Source organism: Haliaeetus albicilla, chromosome 16, assembly GCF_947461875.1.
Source record: "Haliaeetus albicilla chromosome 16, bHalAlb1.1, whole genome shotgun sequence".
NCBI lineage: Eukaryota > Metazoa > Chordata > Aves > Accipitriformes > Accipitridae > Haliaeetus > Haliaeetus albicilla.
Window position 1 is genome coordinate 5,266,953 of NC_091498.1, and position 21,086 is coordinate 5,288,038.

At 62.4% G+C, this 21,086-nt stretch overlaps 1 protein-coding gene across 2 annotated transcripts; it reads right to left on the reverse strand.

Moving 5' to 3' along the window:
- Positions 1-279: 279 nt before the first annotated feature.
- ASAP3 (ArfGAP with SH3 domain, ankyrin repeat and PH domain 3) lies at positions 280-19,361 on the reverse strand. 2 transcript variants are annotated; one of them, XM_069803290.1, is made up of 26 exons: positions 19,070-19,361; positions 14,986-15,058; positions 14,396-14,541; positions 12,520-12,594; positions 12,149-12,198; positions 11,780-11,906; positions 9,447-9,532; positions 8,566-8,641; positions 8,353-8,439; positions 7,927-8,036; positions 6,931-7,000; positions 6,330-6,417; positions 5,896-5,944; positions 5,606-5,793; positions 5,353-5,486; positions 4,820-4,914; positions 4,330-4,510; positions 3,974-4,059; positions 3,734-3,849; positions 3,572-3,639; positions 3,362-3,469; positions 2,974-3,217; positions 2,591-2,879; positions 1,958-2,102; positions 1,656-1,778; positions 280-1,364 (listed from the first exon to the last, which is right to left on the reverse strand). In XM_069803290.1, exons 1-26 carry the CDS (start codon positions 19,193-19,195, stop codon positions 1,290-1,292), a joined length of 3,015 nt encoding a protein of 1,004 aa, XP_069659391.1. In that variant the 5' UTR covers positions 19,196-19,361; the 3' UTR covers positions 280-1,289. The 2 variants fall into 2 exon arrangements, with proteins under 2 accessions (XP_069659391.1, XP_069659390.1); XM_069803289.1 differs by having other exon boundaries at positions 3,962-4,059.
- Positions 19,362-21,086: the final 1,725 nt, after the last annotated feature.

Below are 21,086 nucleotides of genomic sequence, written 5' to 3' on the forward strand. Positions count from 1 at the left end.
GGAGAGGCGAATGCAACGCTGGGCAGCACAGGAAAACCAGGGCTCGACGGCAGCCTGGCTGCCCAAAACCCAACCTTGTGCACCCACCCAGTCCCCCCCCCAGACAGTACTCCCCATGCACGATACCCCCAAAGCACAGAGCCACATCCCCAGCGGGCACCGGCAGGTCACAGAGACCCCAGTGCCCGAAAGCGTCCGGGGCCACATCACCAGCATCACCCGGGACAGGGACTGGCAGCCCCAGGGCAGGCGCTGTCCCCCCCAGATGCACCCAGGCGCTTACAAAAACGATGGCTTTATTAGAAACCAGAGACAGAAAACATTAAAAAAATTACTGTTTTTTGAGATGAAACATTTGATGCACAAAACAAGAAGGAGGAGAGGGTAACTTGGGGCGGGGGGGATGGAGGCAGGTGGCTCCCAAGGGACACCGGCACAAGGGGACATTGGTCCCAGAAAAAGCTGCAAAATCCCCTTGAGAGACCCCCAGGGCCGGGGCAGTGATCCAGCACCCACCCCAGGCAAGGGCCACGGGGCAGGGGCTCTCTGGTGCCACCTGAACCCCCCCCACTCCCAAAATCAGGGAACGTCATTTCGCTACCAGTTTGGGGGGAAGCTTTGAAGCATCCCCAAGCCCCAGCAGCCCAGGCAGCTCCCACAGCCTGGGGGGGCCAGAGACCATCCAGCCTCCCCAGGCGAGGTCAATAAAAGCCCTTTCCCATCCCCTGCCCATCCCAAAGGCTTCACAGTTGGCATAGAGAAAGGGGACAGGGGGTACGCAGCCACTGCCCAGTCCCACTCCCCCCAGGCTGGGGAGGGGGGGGGGTCCAATGGCTCCCTGGCAGAGGAGGTGGGGGGGGTACCGAGGGCAGATCCCCCATCTCCAAGTCCTTGCAGACAGGGGAGAAGAAAGCCACGGGGATGGGCAGAGCCCACGGGAGGGACGCAGGAGCAAGGGACACCGGGGGCCAGCACAGAAACCTCACCCCACTAGTGCAGTGAGTGTGTCTGTTCTCTGCCCTACCCGCAGGACAGGCAGCAGCCCTTCAGCTCCCTGCAGCCGCCGTCCGTGGGTGGTCTTCCCAATGGAGGGTCTCTGAGCCCCCTTGGAAGGCAGTGTCCAGCCGGGCTGGATGGTCCCACACCAAGGTCCTGGGCACACGTCCTTCATGGCCCAGCTCTGCCGAGCCCCTGGGGCTGGGGCTGCACCCAAGCCCTCGCCGGGTGACAGGGAGCTGCCTCGGGTCCTGGCCGAGGGGACAGGGATAAAAGGGACCACTGCCACCCAGTCAGTCTTGCAAGAGGTGGACAAAGCTGGCTGGGAAGACTCCCGTGCGGGAGCCGTCGCCCTCGATGAAGCCAACCTGGGGGTGCAGAGAGAGGGGGTCAGGGGGGTGGGAGTCCCATCTCAGGAAGGGGAGAAGCTTTGGGGCGGATATCCCAATTCCCAGGGGGATTTAGAGAGGCACAGCCATGGTGACATGTCAGTGGGAGCCCCCAGCAGCCCTCCTCCATGCACAGATGGGGCAAGGGGCACCTGTCCATGCCCCCCATGAACATCCAGCCTCCTCCAGAAGAGAACTAGGTGGAGGGGTGGGGGGGGAAGGGACCAGGGTTGGGACCCCAGCATCCATCCATGCCTCACTGACACTCACCCAGCTCTGCTCGTCCTCCTCCCGCGTCACCACGATCACCTCTCCCTTGGAGAAGGTCAGCTCCCGTGCTTTATCCCCCTTGCAGTCAGCCACCGCCTTCACCCGCTTCTGCCTCCCCTTGGCCTGCAAACGGGTGGGCGAGGGGGTGACAGACACCCCCCCCCAAGGTAGGTGCAGGGATGTGACATCCCCAATCCCTCCATCTGCTACCCCAGGATAAGGGGAGCTGGAATGCTTGGGGATGCAAAGGGTGACCACCCCATCGCAGCCCCTCTGAGACCACCCTGAGTCACGGCACCTACCGGAGCAAATCTCCTGGGCATGGGCACAGGGGGCACCTTGCCCTGAGCAGGGTCCTCGGGGCCGCTGGGGCTCTGGGGGGACATGGCCGACCCCGCTTTGCCCACCATGCCGCTGATGCGTCGGTATGAGCGGGTGCTCTCCGAGCTGCCAGGGACAGCGAGGACAGTGTCACCCCCTCTCTGCTGGTGCCTTCTCCCCTGTCCCCCTTCCTGCGAGGTCCCCCAAGGGATCAGGGTCCCACCCCCAGGCGCTGATGGAGAAGGGCCCCAGCACTCATCCTCCCTCAAACGAGCCCATCCCACCACAATTTCCAAAAAGAGAAAAAAAAGTATTTGATAACTTGTAGGGGGTCTTGGTATCGCCCCCAAATAATCTGCAGCACCTTCTCCAGGGACAATCCAGCACCCCCACGGCTGCCCTTGTCCCCTCCTGCATCCCAGGGCCAGCAGCAGCTCCCCTGGGGACTCCAGCTCAGGGTGGGGGACCCCTTTGCTCCACACCCCTCAGGGACAATTTGCCCTTCCCCATGCCCAGACTGGGGGCCGGCAGGGGTTGAAGCCCACCTGCCAGCACCATGCAATGACCCCCCCCCAACACCCAGTGCACCCCAAGATGGGGAGGGTTGTCCCTACCTGAACTTGACAGGGGGGATGTCGGGGGCCATGCCACCCGGCGGGGGCTGCCCAGGCGGGGGGCTCAGCTCTGGCCCCCGCCGGGTGCCACTGCTGTCTGTCTCTGAGCGGGTCTCCCAGTACGCTGCCCGCCGGCTCTCGGTGGGGCTGCGGGTGCCAGGGGCTGGGGGTCCGGCGATGCCGTCCAGGGCACCGGCGCTGCTGGCAGAGGGGAGGCTGCGCAATGCCGGAGCCTCCGCCAGCCCGGGGAAGTGCGGCTCGGACGCCTGCCGGGGAAGCTCAGGGCGTTCTGGAGGGGGGGACGCATGATGGGAATAATAAACCTGATGTCTGGGTGAAGGGACAGACCCACCATGGGTGACCCCCCCCACGCCCCGACTCACCAGTGGGGCTGTGGTTGGGTTTGGGGCGGGAGCCACCCCGTGTGGGGTTTTTGAGGGGCAGCGGCGGGGGGATCTCCTCGCTGTGGGCCCGGCGGGGCATGGGGCGCGAGGGTACCAGGATGCTCTCGTAGGTCTTGTTGGTGATGTCCATCCCCATGCAGCTCCAGCGGGTCTGGGGGCAGGCGGGCGGGGGGCTGGCGGCCAGCGGCGACGTGCCCTTGAAGGAGCGCTGGAGGGGGCTCACCTGGGGGCAGACACCCGGCTCCAGGGCTGCCCTGCTGCCACCAGACCCCCCCAGGGTCTGCATCCACCCCACACCCCCCCCTCACCCCCTCACTGGGGACATGGGGGTGTCCCGTCCCGTCCCCCCCCACCATCCGGCGGGTACCTTCTCTTCCAGCTCGTCCTCGCTGTCGTAGGGGAACTCCTGGGGGGGCTCCCAGTCGTAGTCAACGTGGATCTGCAGGGAGAGCTTCCCTGCCTGTGCCTGCTCCAGCTGCGGGATAAGGCAGGTCAGAGAGGACTCAGCACAGGGGGGACAGGTCCTGGGAGCCCCCCACCTCCATGCCAGCTCAAGGATCTCCCCCATCCCACCTACCAGTTCTTCACACTCGGTGTGCTTAAGCCTCCTCGCCACGTCCAAAGCCGTCTCGCCTGCCGCGTTCACTGCCCGAGGGACGAAAGGAGCCGGATCCAGGTTACAGCCTCGGCGCTCTGCTCCCACCGGAGAGCCCCAAAACCCTCCGTCCCAACCCCGTACCCATAGTGAAGGCGGCTTTGCCCTTCAGGAGCAGCTTGAGGCAGTTGGGCTGGTTGTAGAGCGCGCCGTAGTGCAAAGCCGTGTTCCCGTCCTGCGTCACCCGGTCCAGCGTCCCCCTGCGCAGGGCCACCGGCAAGAAATTCAAGGCTCAAGAGCACACAAGCATCAGTCCCCCGCACTCATATACGGTCCTTCCATGGGGAAGCAGGCAGGGGACATGGCGAGCACCTGGGGACGCACCCGTTCTGGATGATGAAGTCCACCAGAGGAAGGGACGATCTGTCGGCGTGGCGCACGGCCATGTGCAGCGCCAGCTCGCCCGGGTCCTGCCACGAGATGGAAGGGAGAGGAGAGTTGAACCTGAGGATGCTTCATCTCCCACAAGATGGAGGGGAGAAGAGAGCTGGACCTGAGGATGCTTCATCTCCCCCAGGATGGAGGGGAGGTGAGAGCTGGACCTGAGGATGCTCATCTTCCCAAGGGCACATTTCCACCCAAAGGCCAGGAAAACCCTGAGCAGTGGGACCCAGAGGGGGAAAATCCATTTACGCTGCCAGGTAGAGGGAGCGGGGCGGCCGCGGCGGCGCAGGGCTCACCTGGCCCTCGGGGCTGGCCAGGGGCTTGGCCAGATCGTGCCCCTCGGCGAAGGCCTGGAGCAGGGCCAGGAGGTCGCGGGCACGAATGGCTTCCCAGACCCGGTGGGGGTCGTCACGGCTGCTTTTCTGCACGTAGCGTCGCTCCATGTATTTGGCCACGATGTACTCCTTGCGGGCAGCCCTGCGGGATGGGTGGCTTGGCATCGGCTAGGATGGGCACAGAGATCAGACCCCCCCTGCCCAGTCTCCACCACAGCTGGAGGAACCCTGGGCTCCTGCCTCCTCCCGAAGCCTTGGGATCAGGGGAAACCTCAAAAAAAGGTGTAGATCCCCACCAAAATCCAGGCGATGACACCAGGATCATCCCCCGCCTCAATCCCCAGGCTCTCAGAGCCGACGGGCAGTGGCATGGGGACAAGGACAGACCACGCACCGTGCGCTCCTCCTCCTCCTAGCCCACCCCGAGACCCCTGACCAGTGGCCAACTCACATATCGCTGCTGGCTGAGGGCTTGGGACAGTCCTGCGCGGGCAGCATGGCCTCCATGATCTCGTTAAAGCGGGTGTTCCCGACGCTGACAGCCAGCTGCAGCAAGAGAGGGACGGGGGGAGACGAGCCCTCTTGGCCACGCTCGCCCTGCCCCAGCCAGATGCCCATCCCAGAGGCAGAGGGAAGGAATCCACTGGATCCACCCAGGACCTTCCCAGAGCAGCATCTCCCCTGGGGCTGATGCTCTTTCATGGCAGGGAAAGTCTGTTTTAAAAGGGATCAAATCCTGGGGGGCTGCCAGCATCCCCCCCTTAGCAAGTGGCTTTGCAGAGCCCCCTCCCCACTTGCCCAGACCACAGCACTGGGGGCTGCAAACTGCCACTGGGGAAACTGAGGCAAGTTTGTGAGCCCTGGAGCAAACTGGGCACAGATGGGATGAAGAAGGAGGGATGAACTCTGGCCCCAGGAGGTTTGGGAGCCGCAAAGGGTGATTCCCAGTGGCCACAGGATCTCCGGGCTCGGGGAGCGGCTTACCAGCAGCTCGGAGGTGCTGAGGACATCCAGGGTGAGGGACTGGATGCGGGAGTAATGCACGCCCAGCTCCCGATGGATGCCGGAGCACTCGATGCACGTCAGGATGCCCAAGTTGGTGGAGAGCCAAGTGGGGTCTGCCAGGGGAGCAGCGTGGGGCTCAGAATCACCACCCAGCCCCGCAGGATGCCGCAATCTCCCCTCCCAGGTCCCCGACCCGCACCCGGGGAGGGGGACACGCCAAACCCCGACCTACCCGGGGCCCCGCAGTCACAACACTGCTTGTTTCCCGGCATGTTCTTCACCTCGCTGATGACCAGCTTGGTGAGCTCCTGCACGCCGCCGTCCGCCCCGCCGCCCGCTGCCGCCCCACCGCCGTTGGGCTCCCCCTTGAAGGCGTTGCTCAGGGCTTCGTCCTTGCTGTTCTGCAGCACCGAGACCCACCTGGGCGGGGGGGGAGCCCCGTCAGGAGGAAGGAGGAGGAGGACGGGGAAAGCAGAGCAGGATCCGGCACCGCAAGGAGTGGGGATGGGCTGCGGCACTTACACAACACACTCCTGCTCGTCCTCTGCTTGGAAGTGATACGTCCTGTTGTCTGCAGGGATGGGGAGAGGGGGGAGAAGGTGAGGAGGGAGGATTTGGGGATGCCCAGGACAGCAGGAAGGAGCTGAAACTACTCCAAAGGGGCTGCTTTAAAATTAAATCATTGCACATCACTCTTCCATCACCCGAGCCCTGTCACAACCTCTTTTTGTCTTGAGCTTGCTAGATCTCCTTAGAGAGGTCGGTCCTTCCTCTGTAAAGGCAGCTGGGGAGATGCCCAGAGCCAGATTAGAAGGGCAAAGGCTGCCCAGGTGCTGTGGAGTGGGAAAACCCACTCGGGATGTTCTTCTCCAGAAAGGGAGCTCCCATCCGCAGCTCGGCCACCTCCGGGTCAAACACACCCACCCCAGCCATGGCATCCCGCTCCGGGCACTCACGCGTCACCAGGTCGAAGCATTTCTTCTCCTCGGTGTGGGGCCGCACTTGGCAGGTGAGGAGGTTCAGCTTGACGGGGGGACGGTTTATCTGCAGGGTGTGAGGATGGAGGCAGGTTAAAGGACTGGGAAAGGTCGGGACGTGCATCACCAAGCGCGTACCTCTGATGGCAATGCCGGTGGGACAACCACCATTCCCAGATGGTTCCTTTTGGGATAAGCAAGCGAGTGGGACCCTCTGGGACCTTTTGCAGGAGAACGGGGCTCGGGGACATCCCGGAGTCGCATCTTCTGTCCCCGCTGCAGTTCGCAGCCTCCACCGCCAGGGGGCAGCACACTCCTCCCAGCCCTCTCCAGCCCCTTTGGTCTTGTCTGGAACCTCAACGCTCATCTTGCTGCTCCAGTCAAACCCACCATCCCCTCCCAGTGATACCTATCAAACATGGGGGACCCCATTTAATATGTCGAGTCCCAGCTCGTACTAAATTTTAAGCCAGGCAAATTGGTGACCACTTTGGGCAAAACTAAACCTGAATTCTAGTGGATGCCAACGCTCAAAGAGTGCCTTCAAGGGTCAGGGCTGCGGCCCCCCGCTGCTCCTCACCGTGCTGTGGGAGATGGTCAGACAGCCGTACTTCACGCCACACTTCCTCTTCTGCCATACTTTGCGGATCCTGAGGAGGAGGAAGAGGAGGAGTGAGGACACATTGCACATCCCTGATCGCCCACATCCATCTGCCTCCCAAAGCGCCCACGGAAGCCCTCGGCAGAGGCCTGATGGCTTTCTGGACATGGGGTTGTGCTTCTTGCAACTCACAGAGCACAAAATGTCCCACTGAGTGGGCTGGCCATGGGCCGTGCTGGCCAACAGCATCACAGATCTGGTAGCCCCAGTTCAGCAAAACACATAAACACCCACTCAAAACCTGGTGCCCATCACCCAGAGGTCCACTGAGAAGGTGAAGACCTCCTCTTTGCAGCTCTGAGGATTTTATTTTTCACCCTAGATGATCCCACCAGGATCGTTTCTCCCTCTACACCCAAGAAACAAAGACTTTCTTCCTCTCCCATCAGCCACACAGCTCACAGCTCTCCACAGGGAACTTGGCACTGGGCGGCTGGTCCTGGAGACCTACATCCAAGGACACTACACCCGCACAGCACCAACCACTGTGCCCAGCCAGTCACCCAGGAGAGCATCGCGGGAGAAGCACCCTGGGCATCAGAGCCTACTGGGGGCCTTCACATAAGAAATGGGCCGATGACACCAAACCATCGTGGGAGAAGGTCCCCTGCACCACCTCTAAACCTCCTCCTTCCGCAGCTGCAGTTGGAGACCCACCAACCCCTAACCACCAACTCTCGGGTCTCCTCCAGCCTGGGGAAAAATCCCATTCTCCAAGCATTGATAGATGCTTAAGACCAGACAGGACCAATTGCACCTGTAGACCCGTCTAACAGTGACCAAAAACCTCACCCAAACAGTTCTGCCTCTGGATGTCCCAGCCTTGGAGCCTCCCACAAGCATGACTTTCTCCCAGCCCACAGCAACACCAGGATGGAGCTGGGAGCTCTCTGGGCAAATAATACTCATCCTCACCCATCACTCTTCTTGTACAGAAATCCCGACTTCTCCGTCCCATACTGCTTGTTCCCCTGGTGCTGGTGGATGCTGTAGCCGCTGCCAGAGTTCTTCCTGCTCAGGTTTTCCTGAGCTCATCGGGGGAAAAAAAGCATTTAAAAAGCAAAGTGAGAGGCACAGAAGTGGTTGCTGCCACCAAGTGACCTCATCCTTATGTGGGTGCAGCACCCAGCAGAATGCCAGAGACCCCCCGTCCCCTCCCAGCCTCCGAGCATCTCCCAGGTCTCCTGCTCTGCTCCCATGGATGTCCCCTCTGGTCCCCAGGTCCCCTTTACCTGCTGCTCCCCATCCTCAAGTTAACCCCGGGGCACTCACCCCTCCTTAGAACCCAGCACCCTTCCGACCCTCCTTCCCAACTCTCCTCTGCCCATCCCAAGGTTTCACCTCCTTGCTCTCCAGCTGCAGGATGCTGCGGAGGGAATCACGGGTCTGCGTGAGCTGCTTCACCTCCTCTTCTTGCGCTTGGTGGAGCTGGAAAGGGAGGCAGCTGCCCTCACTGCTGCGCTGAATGCGGGCGTTCTCAAGGGCTGGCACAGGGTGGGTGGCATCTCGGGGGGCACGTCCGAGCGGTGTTGGATGGCAGGCTGGGGGACTTACCGCGTGGAGAGACACAGCGAGCTTCTCAATGAAGGGGTAGAGGTTCTGGGCAGCCTTCCAGCCATCTTGGAAGAAACTGGGCATTTATTTAACATGATTAAGATGCAGATGGGGAGGATAGAGGGGGGGAAAAAAAAAAAAAAAAAAAAAAAGGTTTTTTAGAGAAAATGTGGCAGGAGACCATAGCAACCCCCCTTGGAAGCTGCTCCTGCTTTGTGGTTCCACTGCTACTGGGACCTGGAGAGACCCCACCAAAGGCCAAGCCCAGCCCAGGGTGTCCAGATACCCCAAATATTTGGGGTGTTTGGGATACAGGATTGGCCTCTGGTTCAATCCAAGCTCATTTTGCTGGGGACCAGCCCTGCTGGAGGCCAGATCCTCAGGTCTCTGGGTCACAGCCCCAGTCAAGGGCACACTCTTAGCCAACACGACTGTCCCCTCCCTGCCTCAGTTTCCTCACTCGAGAGCTGGAGATGACGACATGACACCCACACGCTGCTACTCCAGCCTCATATTGCAATGGGGAAGGCAAGGGGATGTTAATCCTTGCTCCAAACACCCTCGCTACGAGCCCCATGGCTAACAGCGAAGCCGCTCGGCTGAACTCATCCCTGGAAATCTACCCAGAAACCAAATCATCGGATATATCCCGAGCCAACCCCCTTCCCCCAGCCCCCACGGACACGTTTGCAGCTCCTTGAGCCAACAAAGCACGTTTCAACTCCTCAGATGCAACCAAAGAGCGACAGGCTCTGCCCAGCATCTTCACCAACAGCTTTATGGAGCTGGGATGGGAGAAGATGCCCCCAGACCCTCGTGGGACCTCCCAGGGGTGACGACCGACCCTGGGGACAAACCACCTTGACCTGGGCAGCACCTACTTGTGCTGAGCGTGGAAAAACTTGATGAGGCTCTGCAGGAAATCTGGTCCCTGCTTCATCTGAGACTCGCTGGCTTTCAGCAGGTACTGGAGGAGGAGAAGACACACAGTTAGGTGATGGAGATGAGGACTGGCTGGAAATATCCCAGAGGAAAGAGCAAGAGCCTGCCCAGCCCTTGCCTCCCTTCCCAGCGCAAGGGAGGAGGGTTAAAATGCTGGCTGGGTTTCAAGAAGTCGAGTCACGACGTTGGATTTGAAGGCAGCTCGCTGGGGACCACCCTCAGAAAACCTGGCTCTGGAAGTCCTCCAAGCCCTGAAAAGTTCAAGGACCGAAGCAGGCCCCCGGGGTTTCCAGCCGAGCATGCTTCTCCTGCTGCTCATTACTTCTGGAGTTAATAAATAACCAAAACTCAAGGCAGCTCACAAAGAAAAAAAAAAAAAGAAGAAATAGCCCAAATGTTTTTTAAGACATGACCCCTTTGCTCCCAAAAAATCAGATTTCAAGCAACAAGCGCCTGCGGCACATCAGCCCCGGAGGTCTGCAGTCCTCGCGGATGTGTCCCGCGGGATGGGGAATTTCAGCTTTATGCATCAAACCCATCCATCAGCTGCTAGCAGAAAAGAAAAGACCCAGAGCCTTGCTCACCCCGAGCAAAGTAAGGGGGGGGAAGAGATTTCCCCCTGCGAGCTCCTCTCCAGGCCAGCGCAGCTGCTGGAAGATGGTTTCGAGCGGGAGGCGAGGGGAGGGGAAGGCAGCCCTGAGCTCCGGGGACTTTCCATGGTGGGGAAGCACCGTGGCGGGCTACAGCCCCCGGGATGGAGCCTCCCGGTGCCCTGGGCACCCCTGCCAAGTAAGGTGTCACCTGGACTGGGAAGGGTTGTTAAATCATTCCGTGCAAGCTGGAGACGCAAAGCTAACGCAGCATCCAACCCGGAGCCCTGGGGTGCCTGGCACGGACTGCACCCCCTGAACAAAGTCTCAGCTGAAAAAGACCACGTGTGCCCAGCTCCCGTGGGACTTCCCTGCCCTGCCACCCACATCCTGGGGTGACGGTGGCAGGGAGGGTCCCAGCCAGCACTGGCTGAGACCCATGAGCAAAGGGATGCTCCAGCACCGCCTGGGTCTGGACCCAGCTGCACCCATCCACCCCACGGTCCCTGGGGGTGTGAGATGGCCCACGAAGGGGAGATGCAACCACCCCACACATCACCCCTGGGGTGAAATCAGATCGTGCCCCCACCCCACGAAGCAGCAAATACCATCCGCCTATAAACCTACACGCAACACACCCGCCCTAGCCCCGGCCAGCCCCCTAGAAGAGCTGCCCCCCCATTTCCAGGCAGGCTCCCCAGGAAAGCAGCAGCTCTCGTGCACGCCAGCACACACACGCGTGCACGTGTGCCCGCTCACACGCAGCCGCTCTTTGCAGGGTTGCCGGCAGCGGCCCCTCCCCGGCCGGGCTGCAGCTCCCGCGTTTCCATGTGCTGTTATTTATTTCACAGTGGTGCTATTCAAGGGAGTGACTCATCTGGCCGGGTCCCAGCTCCCCGGCCCCATGCCCAGCCCCAGTCCCACTGCGACAGGCACAGCCTCCTTCCCGCACCCCCTGCCCTTTGCCGGGGGGACGACGGGACACACAGGGCTGCACCAGGCTCCGACGCTGTTGTCTGGTCCTTGGGGATGTTGGAGACCCCTGGGACAACCCACTGGGGACTTGGTCCCTGCTCTGTGTCACTCTCAAGAGGTTTATGGGGCTGCTGGGGTGTCTGGAGCCAGAACACCTGGGTCCCCTCTTTGCTGGGGGGGGTTCTAACATCAGGTCTCCATCCTTCACCTATTCACATCTCACCTCCTAAGAGCGGACCCCCAGGACCATCAGGGATCTGGGGCTGCTCATGAGCCCCCCTAACCAAAACCAAGAGCAGTTTTGAGAATAGGGCACAACAGCAAAGCCAGCCTCAGGGATGTTATCCAAAAGGCTCACTTTTCACCCCAAAGACCAGCCTCTGGCTTTCCAGATGAGGGGTAGGAGCGGGGAGGACACGGGTAGAACCCCCAGGCACTTTGCTGCAGGGTGACCCGTGGGTGCCATTCACAGCCGCATCCCATGGGGACCCCAACTTGGGGATGGGGTGGGGATCCCTGAGCCAGGACCATGCAGGGACATGATGGGATGGGGACAGCCAAAGGTCCCACACAGCACCCACATGGGGCTGCTTTAATGGTGGGGACGGGAACAGGCTCTGACGTCCCCATGCACATTTGAGTAGAGTGGGCCCCTATGTCCCCCCGGGGGCCAAACAGTCTCTGTCCCCCCCCGGCACAGCCCCTACCTCACACATGTGAAGCTGGAAGAGCCGCCGCTCCTTCTGCATGTCCTCGGCCACCTCCGCTGTGGACGGTTCAGCCTGGATGACCCCTGCCAAGCGGGCTCGCTCCTTCTCCTTCTCCATCTTCCCCCTGCGGGACAGGACATCGGCAGGTTGGGGACAGCCTTGCCCCGAGGGCTGTCCCATGCAGTGAGCTATGGTGGGGATGGGATCAGGAGAAATATCTCCAGCCCCTCTAGCTGGGAAAGGCTAGACTGGAGCCCTCCCAATGGCAAACTGGCATCAATCGGTGCCCGGGTGCAGCCCCGGGACAAAACATCTTTGTGCAGAGCGGGATTAGGCGGATTTTGCCAGAGGCAGCGGGTTCCTTACACTTTGGTCTCGTAATCCTTCCAGGCCTTTTCGATCTGCTTCTTAGAGTCCTGCAGCAAAAGGAGAGAGGGGATGGCAGCCGTCAGGGAAGGCAAAAGACCTGCTGGCACTGAAAGCAGCATCCCATGGCCGAGGGCTTTGCATTGCTTCACCCTGCCCCTCAAGGACAAGGGACATCCCCACCGGGTCTTCACCCCCTGCTCCAGTCCCTTCCAGCCCTCGCTGCTGCCCTCCAGCCCCAGGGATTTGCTCCTTCCTTCTCCTGGCCGTGGGCACAAGCTGAGCCCCTAACAGGGGTCTTGCTGCAACATGTCCCCAAATGGGTGACCTGCAGTCTCAGAGCCTTGGGGACAGTGCTGGAGGGGACTCACCAGGCGGCCGTCCTTCAGTTGCCCCTTCAACAGGCTGTCCAGGGGGAAGGAGACGATGTTATTCAGGTTCTGCACCTGCAAAAGGTAGAGATGGGGTTACCCCATGGAGGTCCCCACCTCAGGGTAGGTCGAGGAGCCAGAGCCCCAGGTCCTTCCCAGCGTTGGGGGTGCCCCCCCACCCCCCAGCTCCGTCGCTGCCCCATGAAGGGTTAAAGAGGCTGAAAGTGGGGCCAGATCCAGGCACGGGGCAGGCTGGGGCTTGTCGGAGCTGGCTGCAAGATGTCTGACGCAGGGCCCTTCCCACAAACCACATCAGCACCGCGGCTGCCAAAACCAAAGCTGTTCCTCCCCATCGCCACCCCGGCCCTGTCCCCGTCCCCCCATGGCACAGCACCCAGGGATGCTACCAGCCCCTCCATGGCCTCATGATGCAAAGAGCACACCCCCCCGATGTCAAAAGGGCTTCCCAAAATGTCCCCCTTTCCTGGGGTTTAGCGACAGCAATGCAGCCACCGCCGTCCCCACCAGCACCATGCTGGGGTCTGCAGTGGGGACACAGGAGCCTGCTCCAGTCCTGGCGTCCCTCCATGCACCCCACAGGGCAGCACCCCGTTTTAGTGCTACGAGAGCAACTCCAGCACCCATGCGGGACCTCCTGGCTGCACCCAGATTTCTTTTAAAGGCTCCCAAGGTGTTTTGTCCCCTACAGCATAAGGGGAGAAACCCAGCTCCAGGGCACGGGACCAACCCTGAACAAGGGGGGACAGGGCACCCCACTTCTGAGAGCTCCAGGGAGATGGGGCACCCTGATTCTGAGAGCTCCGGGGGGACTCTGGGAGGGCAAACCTGGCTTTTCGGATCTGGTCAAGGGTTCTGGCACATAATCCAGGGGGTAGACGGCAGTGGCTGTTCCCACGCCGGCAGCACGTGGGGCAGGAGGTGGGGGGCCAGCACTGCCCTTGCCCGGGAACTGGTCCCACTCTTCCACCAGTACGGTTCCCGCAGAGCCCCCCCCAGAGCGCGGGGTTCTGGCTGGGCTGGGACAGCTGGGATGGGGAAGGGGAGGAGCAGGGAGGCCCAGACTGGGGTAACTGGGAGAGGAAGACGCCGAAATCTGAAATTCTTCCTGGGGGAAGGGCAGCAGAAATATATCTCCTCCTTAAGCAGAGCCAGCAGCCAAAAACACCCCTTAGAGGGGGGATTCAAAAGGGACCAGAGGAGGCCAGCAGCATGGGACCCCCCCAGGGCTTCGCCGCTGGGCGTGCACAGACCCAGCTTCCTCCAGGAACTGACTTCTCCACCAGAGCCATTCCCGTAGTTGGGAAGGCGCTGCCGGCTCGGCTCGCAGCCGCCTCTGCCTGCCTGCCTGCCTGCTTCCCGCGCGGCCACGGCTCCCCAAGGCCCCACTGCGCAGCTCAGCGTGGCTTTGATTTACTTCTTGGCAAGCGAGATCAGAGATGCAATTGATGTGAGAAAAAAATAGAAAAAGAAAGAAAGAAAGAAAAGGAAAAAAGAAAATAGCAGCCCCAACCGCCCATCAAATCCCAGCGTCGGCGTCCCTGGCGGAGCTGGCAATGGGCTGTAAATCCAGCAATGGGGGTATCAGATGGTCCTGGAGCACCAGGAGCATGTCCCTGAGCCTGGGGTGGGAGCTGGGGATTGCTGCCCGCAGCGGGGGTGCCTAAACTGGGAGGAGGCGGGCTGCACTGAGTGGTTTTTCCAAATCTAGATGGATCCTGGAGATTTTCCCCAGCTTGGCAATAGCCGGATGCAGAGAACAGCCTGAGGCTGCACCGGAGACACCGTGAACCCCACCGGGTGGTGAAAGCCTCCCCCCGATCTCAGCAGTGTGCCGGGAGGATGCGGGGCAGCTCACCAGGTTCTTGAAGAGTGCGGTGACCTCGCGGGTGAAGACAGCCAGGTTGAGGAAGCCGGTGGACAGCTCGTGGTTGTTCTGGGAGAGGTGGTTGTTGCCGAAGTTCTCCAGGGCTTCGCTGTACTGCTCCTCGTTCTCCACGTGGGCTGCACAGGGAGACACCAGTGAGGGACACGGGGTGACCCTGCAGCACCCCATCCCTGGAGCTGGTCACATCATGAGGTCCCACCAGCACCCAGCACCCATCTCTCCAGCCCTCCAGAGCAAAGCTGGGCTGATCCTGCTGCAGGACAGCAGTGGTCTGTCCTAAACAACCTCTCCAAGGTTCTCAATTTCTCTTCTTGCATCTTTTTAAGACAGTTTTTGGCACCCTATCACGTTGCCAGGCTGGCTAGCTGCAAGCACCCACATACCCCCAGACTGGCCAGCACCCATGTCCCCCTCGCTGGCCAGCACCCATGGCCACCCCACCATCCAGCTGCATCACACCACAGACAGACGTGACCAGCATTGGTGGAGGATGGGACCGTCACAGATCCTGCCAGGCCGGTGGCCCAGGGATGCCCATCAGCTCTCGAAGCACAACTCACTGAGCCCAGAGATGTGAATGGCTTTCACATATTTTCTGATCCTCTGGAGTATGGCTTGGTCCCCATCCAGGCTCTGTGAAAGCGAAGAAAGAAAACAAACGGAGCTCGTTAGCCCTGCCAAGCATGGCCGCCGCTCCCCCCAGCCCAGCTGGCCCTTGGAAAGGCGGCTGCTCTGCCATGCAGATGTGTGGGGCAGTGGCCAAGCTCCCAGGGCTGGGAGAGGAGCTGGAGGCATCCCGGGGACACCAGAGCCTCAGCGTCCAGTCGGTCCCCTGCCAGGCCTGTGGTCCCCGAGGCTTTGGCTGCCAGGCAGGGCTTTGGCTGCCCCCAGAGAGGCTGGGTTTGAGCAAGACAGTAGCAGGAGATGAGAGGCTCAGCCAGCATGCCCAGCATCTCTTTGGATCCCAGCAGCTTCCAGCAACCACGGAAAATGCCTCTCTGGCTCCCGCAGGGGCTGTTTCAACCAAGGAGGGGATGAAGCGTCATGTAGCACAAACACACCAACCCATCCCCACCACCCCAGCACACGTCCCCACGGCTCGGGGCCAGGCACGGTGGGAGAGACCTTCAAGGGCGCCCAGCTCCCCGAAGGGGTCCATGGCAGAGCCAAAACCGGGACCCACCTCCCTCCAATGCCCGACAGGGACCTAAATCACATAAATCCCACAACCAGGGATGCGGCTTTCCACAACCCCCCCAGCTCATGCAGGGTCTTGGCTGTGGCTCCCAGCACCGTGAACCTCCCCACAGCCTCCACCAGCCGCATCCTGCGCTCTCTCGGAGAATTCCCCATCCCCAGCCTGATCCCCCGCCATCCTCGCTCCATCCCTCCCTACCCAGGCAGCCCCCATTTGCCCCCACCGAGCACCAGGGCAAACTCAACCCCAACGCCAACCTGCCCGCAGAGCATCGTAGCCGAACACACGCCGGCCCCAGCCATCAGGAAAGGGTTAAGGGCGGCTTGGCTGCAGGTACCAGAGGCATGATAACAGGCTGGAAATATTTAGAGGGCGTGAACGCAAGAAGGGCGAGGGATGAAACCGCGGAGGAATTACAATAAAGAGGCTGGCTTTCTTGCTCGAGCTCTTGCCGAAGGTTTTCGGGCTGATGTCAAGGCCGATTTCCTGACAGCGGGGTCAGCCTGGCTTCGGTGCTGCTCTTCAAGGCCCTCCTCCTTGGAAGGGATGCTGCGGACGAGCTTTGGCTGGGATGAGCCGGCTGGGAGGGGACCAGGGTGGAGGTGGGAGCCAAACCCCCTGCCCAGAGGGGTCTTGCAATGCACTTGCAACAGGGAGGATGTTGGGGTGCCCCAAAGGCCCCCATGCCCGCTCTCTGCACCAAATCTGGGTGCCCCAGGCTCTCTGGAGCCGCAGGCTGGGGCAGAAGCATCCCGTGCCTCAGAGGGGGATGCCAAGGCTGGACAACTGGACTCTCCAGGCTTGCAAACCTGGCATAGCCTCAGGAAGGGGAAACTGAGGCAGCATGAGATGCTCTGGATGCATCACCATGCAAGTGGGGGAAGAAGCTGCTCCGAGTGCCCAGGATGGGGCAGCCCACCCCAGTGACAGCTCACAGCCGCAGGAGGCTGAACGCAGGGATCGGGGACAATCTGGGGACAGTCATGGGGGCTTTCAGAAAGGGGTCCACGAGCTGATCGGCAAGGATGGGGCAGGCAGAGCCGAGCACCAGGGTGTCAAATGCAGAGGAAATCACTGCACAGAGCTGTCCCAGCTGCAGGCATCACTGATATCCCCGACGTACCAAGCTGGCTGCCAGGGACATGGGCCTTGGCTGCATGGGGACAGCCCTCCGGAGCAGGAGGCAGCGATGTCTGGAGCCCCCCACAGCACCCGTCACCCCCTGGCCCAGCTCAGGGATGAGGGCTCCCGGTCGGGGGAAGCTGAGGACATCAGCACAGCAGGAATGGGAGCAGGAGGGATTCCCTGTGGGGATGGAGGGAGGGAGGGATGGATCTGCACCTGCACTGCAGCCACCCAGGCTCGCAGACTGGGGACCCCGAGCAGCCACTGCCACCCCCCGCCCGGCCCCGGCAGGGTGCTCAATGGGGGCCATTCTTCTGCCTCCCCCCCCCGCCGCCGGCTCGTGCCGCCTGGTGAAGGAGCCGCCGCGGGTGCCAGGGGCCGGAGCGGTGGCAGCGCTGCCGAGCCGGGAGTAGGATGCGGCACTGCCCTGGGTGCAAAGGGCAGCACGTGGCAGGGACGTGGTATTATTTACACGGTGACGGGGTGAGCTGGGAGCCCGGCTGCCAGCTCTGCCACTGAACACGCCGGCAGCCTCTACCATGTCACCCTGCCCCAGCCGGGAGGTGCCCCGTCCCTTGTGACATGTACACACCACCCAGCCCCAACCACCAAGGGCTGGATCCGACCCTTCCAGCCCACTCCAGAGACCTCGGGTGCTGCCTCTGCAGCAGCCCCAAGGACCCCGACGTCACACGAGCCCCCTGGGAGGGGAGAACCCTCTTTAATCCCAGGAGGGAAACTGAGGCACTGAGCAGCTCCAGCCAACACCGGTATGTTTCCTTGATGGCGAGCACCAGCTTCTGGCCCTTGCCCTGCTCACTGATGTCACTCCTGTCACTCCGATTTGGGCCCAGCTCCGAGATGGGTGCATGCAGTCATGCCTCAAAGGTGGCAGTGCCGTCTCGGGGACCTGGTGGGACATGGTCACCCCTTCCCACCCAGCAGCCGCTGGAGCAAGACCAGGAACCCTCACTCCCTCTCGCCCACCAAGCCATCACCCAGGATCTGGGGTGGTGATGGGGAAGACCAAGGCTCGGTTTGGTTGCAGGGAGTCTGTCCTGCTCCCCAGCCCTCCCCAAAAGTGCCGCTGTTTATTTCCCTTGCCTGATGCTATTGCCCCATCAGGGCTCAGAGGGCAGCAGGGGGCTGGGGCTTTTTTGGGTGGATTTCCCTCTTCCCCTCGTGCTGGAGCATGGGGATGCGGAAGGCCTGGCAGCGGTTCGGCCCCCACAAGGGTTCCCCGCTGCCTCGGGTGGGATGGGGTGCTCAGCCCCATGCCCCCCATGTCCTGCACAACGGCAGCGATGACTCCCGGCTGTCAGCCATGCTCAATGGAGCTTTACTAAGCAAACCCCACCATTCCGGGGGCACGCCTCTCCCCCATCCCCGTCCCCCTTAACCGCAGCCTCTCCCAAGCAGCCAAACGAAATTCCTGCTGCTTCCTCCTGGCTGGAGCTGCCTCCCCCTTCCCGGCTGAGAGGAAGATCCATGGCAGCGGTCAGCACGTGCTGGCGGGGATCGGGATGCTCCAACGGTGCGTCCCCAGATTTCCAGCTTGGGGACGCCCATCCCGCTGCCCCCGGGGATCCCGGCAGCTCCGGCACCTGGGGCCCCCGCGCTCCCCGCCAACCCTGGCTCTCCTTCAAAGCCATTCCTTCGCTAAGAGGAGTTGGCAAAAGCCACGGGACCAGCTGGAAACCGCCTTTATTCCAGGCGGGAGGAGGGGGACGAAGGCACCCCGCCACCTTCGTCCTTCCTGCAAACGCTGCTGGGGATTTTGGGGGGGGGGGGGGAGCTAAAAATACTCCCCTGGCTTTAATCACAGTGGGACCCCCCCCCGGGACACCACATCACATCAGGGCTGGCTCCAAGCGTAGGAATTCGCTAGTGGCCGGAGCTGTGGGGCTGATGCTCTGCCTGGGGGGGCACCTGGACCTGGAGGCAAAAACCTTTCAAAGAAACTTTAAAGGAGAGTTTTACCCATTTCTGCAGGCCTTGGCCCCCAAAAAAGCGCACGCTGGGGCTGCTCGGAGGATGCAAACGGCCACCCTGGCCTGGGGGTCCCAAAACACCCACTTAGGGCGACTGCCAGCGCAAGCCAGGCCGTGCCAGCCTCCTCCCGGGGGTGAACCGGGGGGGGGGAACCCCAAAAACTAGAAGGCCAAGGGAGTGATGTGCCCCCGAGGGTGAGCACTGGGTGCCGGACCAGCACCTATGGGTGCCGGACCAGCCCCAGCGCGGGGTGCGGGGGGGTGTTCCCAGGCGGGGATCGCAGCCCCACGTCCCGCATGTGTCGTCGTCCCCCCCCCGGCCCCACTCACCTCCTCCAGAGCCCCCACCGCCCCCCGGCACTTCTGCATCTTGGAGGCGAAAGCGGCGGCGGCCGGGGAGCTGAGGTCCTCGCCGGTCACGGCCAGGAACTCGGCCACGCTGAGCTGCTCGGGCATGATGCGGGCGGCACCGGGGGGGGGGTGTTACCGGCAGGGGAGGGGCGGGGGGGGCACCGGGAGCTCCCCTGCGGAGCGCCCCGGGGTGCCGGAGAGGCCGGGCTCAGCGCCCCATGCCCAGCACCGGGAGCTCCGCGCCGGACCGGGGAGGTTCTCCCTCCCCCCCCACTCCCCGCCGCCGCCGATCACGTGGGCGGCCCCGCCCGCCCGCCCGTTAAAGGCGAAGAGACCCGGTGTGCGCGCACACCCCCCCCCCCCCCCCCCAAAACACACACACCCCCGGGACCCCCACCCCGGGAACCGGGAGCTGTGCAGGGTCCCGGGGTGCGGGCGGGGAGAGGAAGGGAAAACCCCGGGGTCTAGGCTGGATGTGACCCCCCACCACCACCAGCATCACCCCGACACCCCCCCCGGCACCCCCCTCGCCGGGGGAGCAGCCCCCGGAGATGGGTGACAATGTACCGGGTGAAAGAGCAGCACCGCTCCACGCCGGCACGGGTGGGAAGATGGAGAGGAGCAGGGGAGCGAGGTCTCACCCGAAGCCCAGCTTGGGCGCACAACTAGCGCAGGGGTGGCTTGGGATTAAACCCAGTTCCCCCAAAGCACTGGTTTAACTGGAGGTCGTCCCCACCCAGGCCTTCCTCGGACCCAGAAGAGGTGATCCCTCTTTGGGCAGGGAGCGATTCCCGGAGCCCTCGGCTCTTCACGGGGGGCTCGTTGTCCCACCGGACACCCCTGGACCCACCAGGCCCCTTGCCTGGCCTTCGCAGATCCGAGGAACTGGGTTTTGGTGTCCTGTTCCCTGGTTATTTGCTTTTCCCGGAGGATGGGGGAGCCCGGACACCCCGCAGGCAGGCGCTGAGGCAGAGCCCATGCCGAGCACATCCCTCCGTGGGGATGGGGACGGTGGCAAACTGGAAAGAAGGGGACAAAAAGCCTCAGCTGGGCTGGTTTGCCATGTGAGAGGATGACATGGGTCCAAGGTTGCTTTGCAGACCCCCCCATGTCCCTTGCTCCTGCCCCCCACTCCAAGCACCCCTCACCCGGGGTAGATAAGGGGATGACAGACCCTCGTCCTCTTTGCTGAGCCTCGAGTGGGGTTCAGTAAAGCTCAGGTCTGTGCCTAACCAGGCAGAGGCGGTCCAAGCCCTGCTCTAATCCCGTGTTACTGGGGCGCTGGCGGGGACAGGGACAGGGGAAGAGCCATTGCAGGCCATAGGGTGAACGGTTACACTTGAAAGATTCGATCCTTCAGGCACCGGCGAGCAGAGGTGCCCACGGTTTGGCCTTGGGGTGCAGTCTGCCCACCCCAATTTTGGGCGGGGGGCGGCAGCAGCACCCACCGAGGTCCCAGGACACCTCTCTCGGCAGGGCTCTGGCAGACACAGGACTAAGAGGCTGCAGCCCAGGCAGGAGGGAACAGGAGGAATTTGGGGGGTCCCGATGGGTAAGACCCCCCCCCTGCAGACAGGCACCCCCAGAGCCTCCTTTGGGGGACACGGAGGGGGGGACACTGGCCTCAGCAGAGCAGCCATAGGGCCAGGTTCTAGCTTACAGCACCGTGGGCCGGACTTGAATCCCACCCCCTCCAAAATCCTGCAGCCCCCACAGGCAGGGCCGAGACCCCCCCCAGACTCCCCCCTTCTCCCCGGTGTACCGCGGGGTCCCTCCAGGCGCCGGGCCGGGGACAGCCCCTTTGCTGGGGTGGCCCTGCCACCTCCTGGCCGGCCTGGGGACTGCGGGGGGGGGGACACACGACACGGCCCGGGGACACCCCCCCAGCTGCTCCGGGACACACAGCCCCACGGGGGATGGGGACAGGACCCTGGCTACAGCACTCTGTGCCCCTCACCTGGCTTACCTGGCCCGCGGCTCTCCTCCTCTTCCTCCT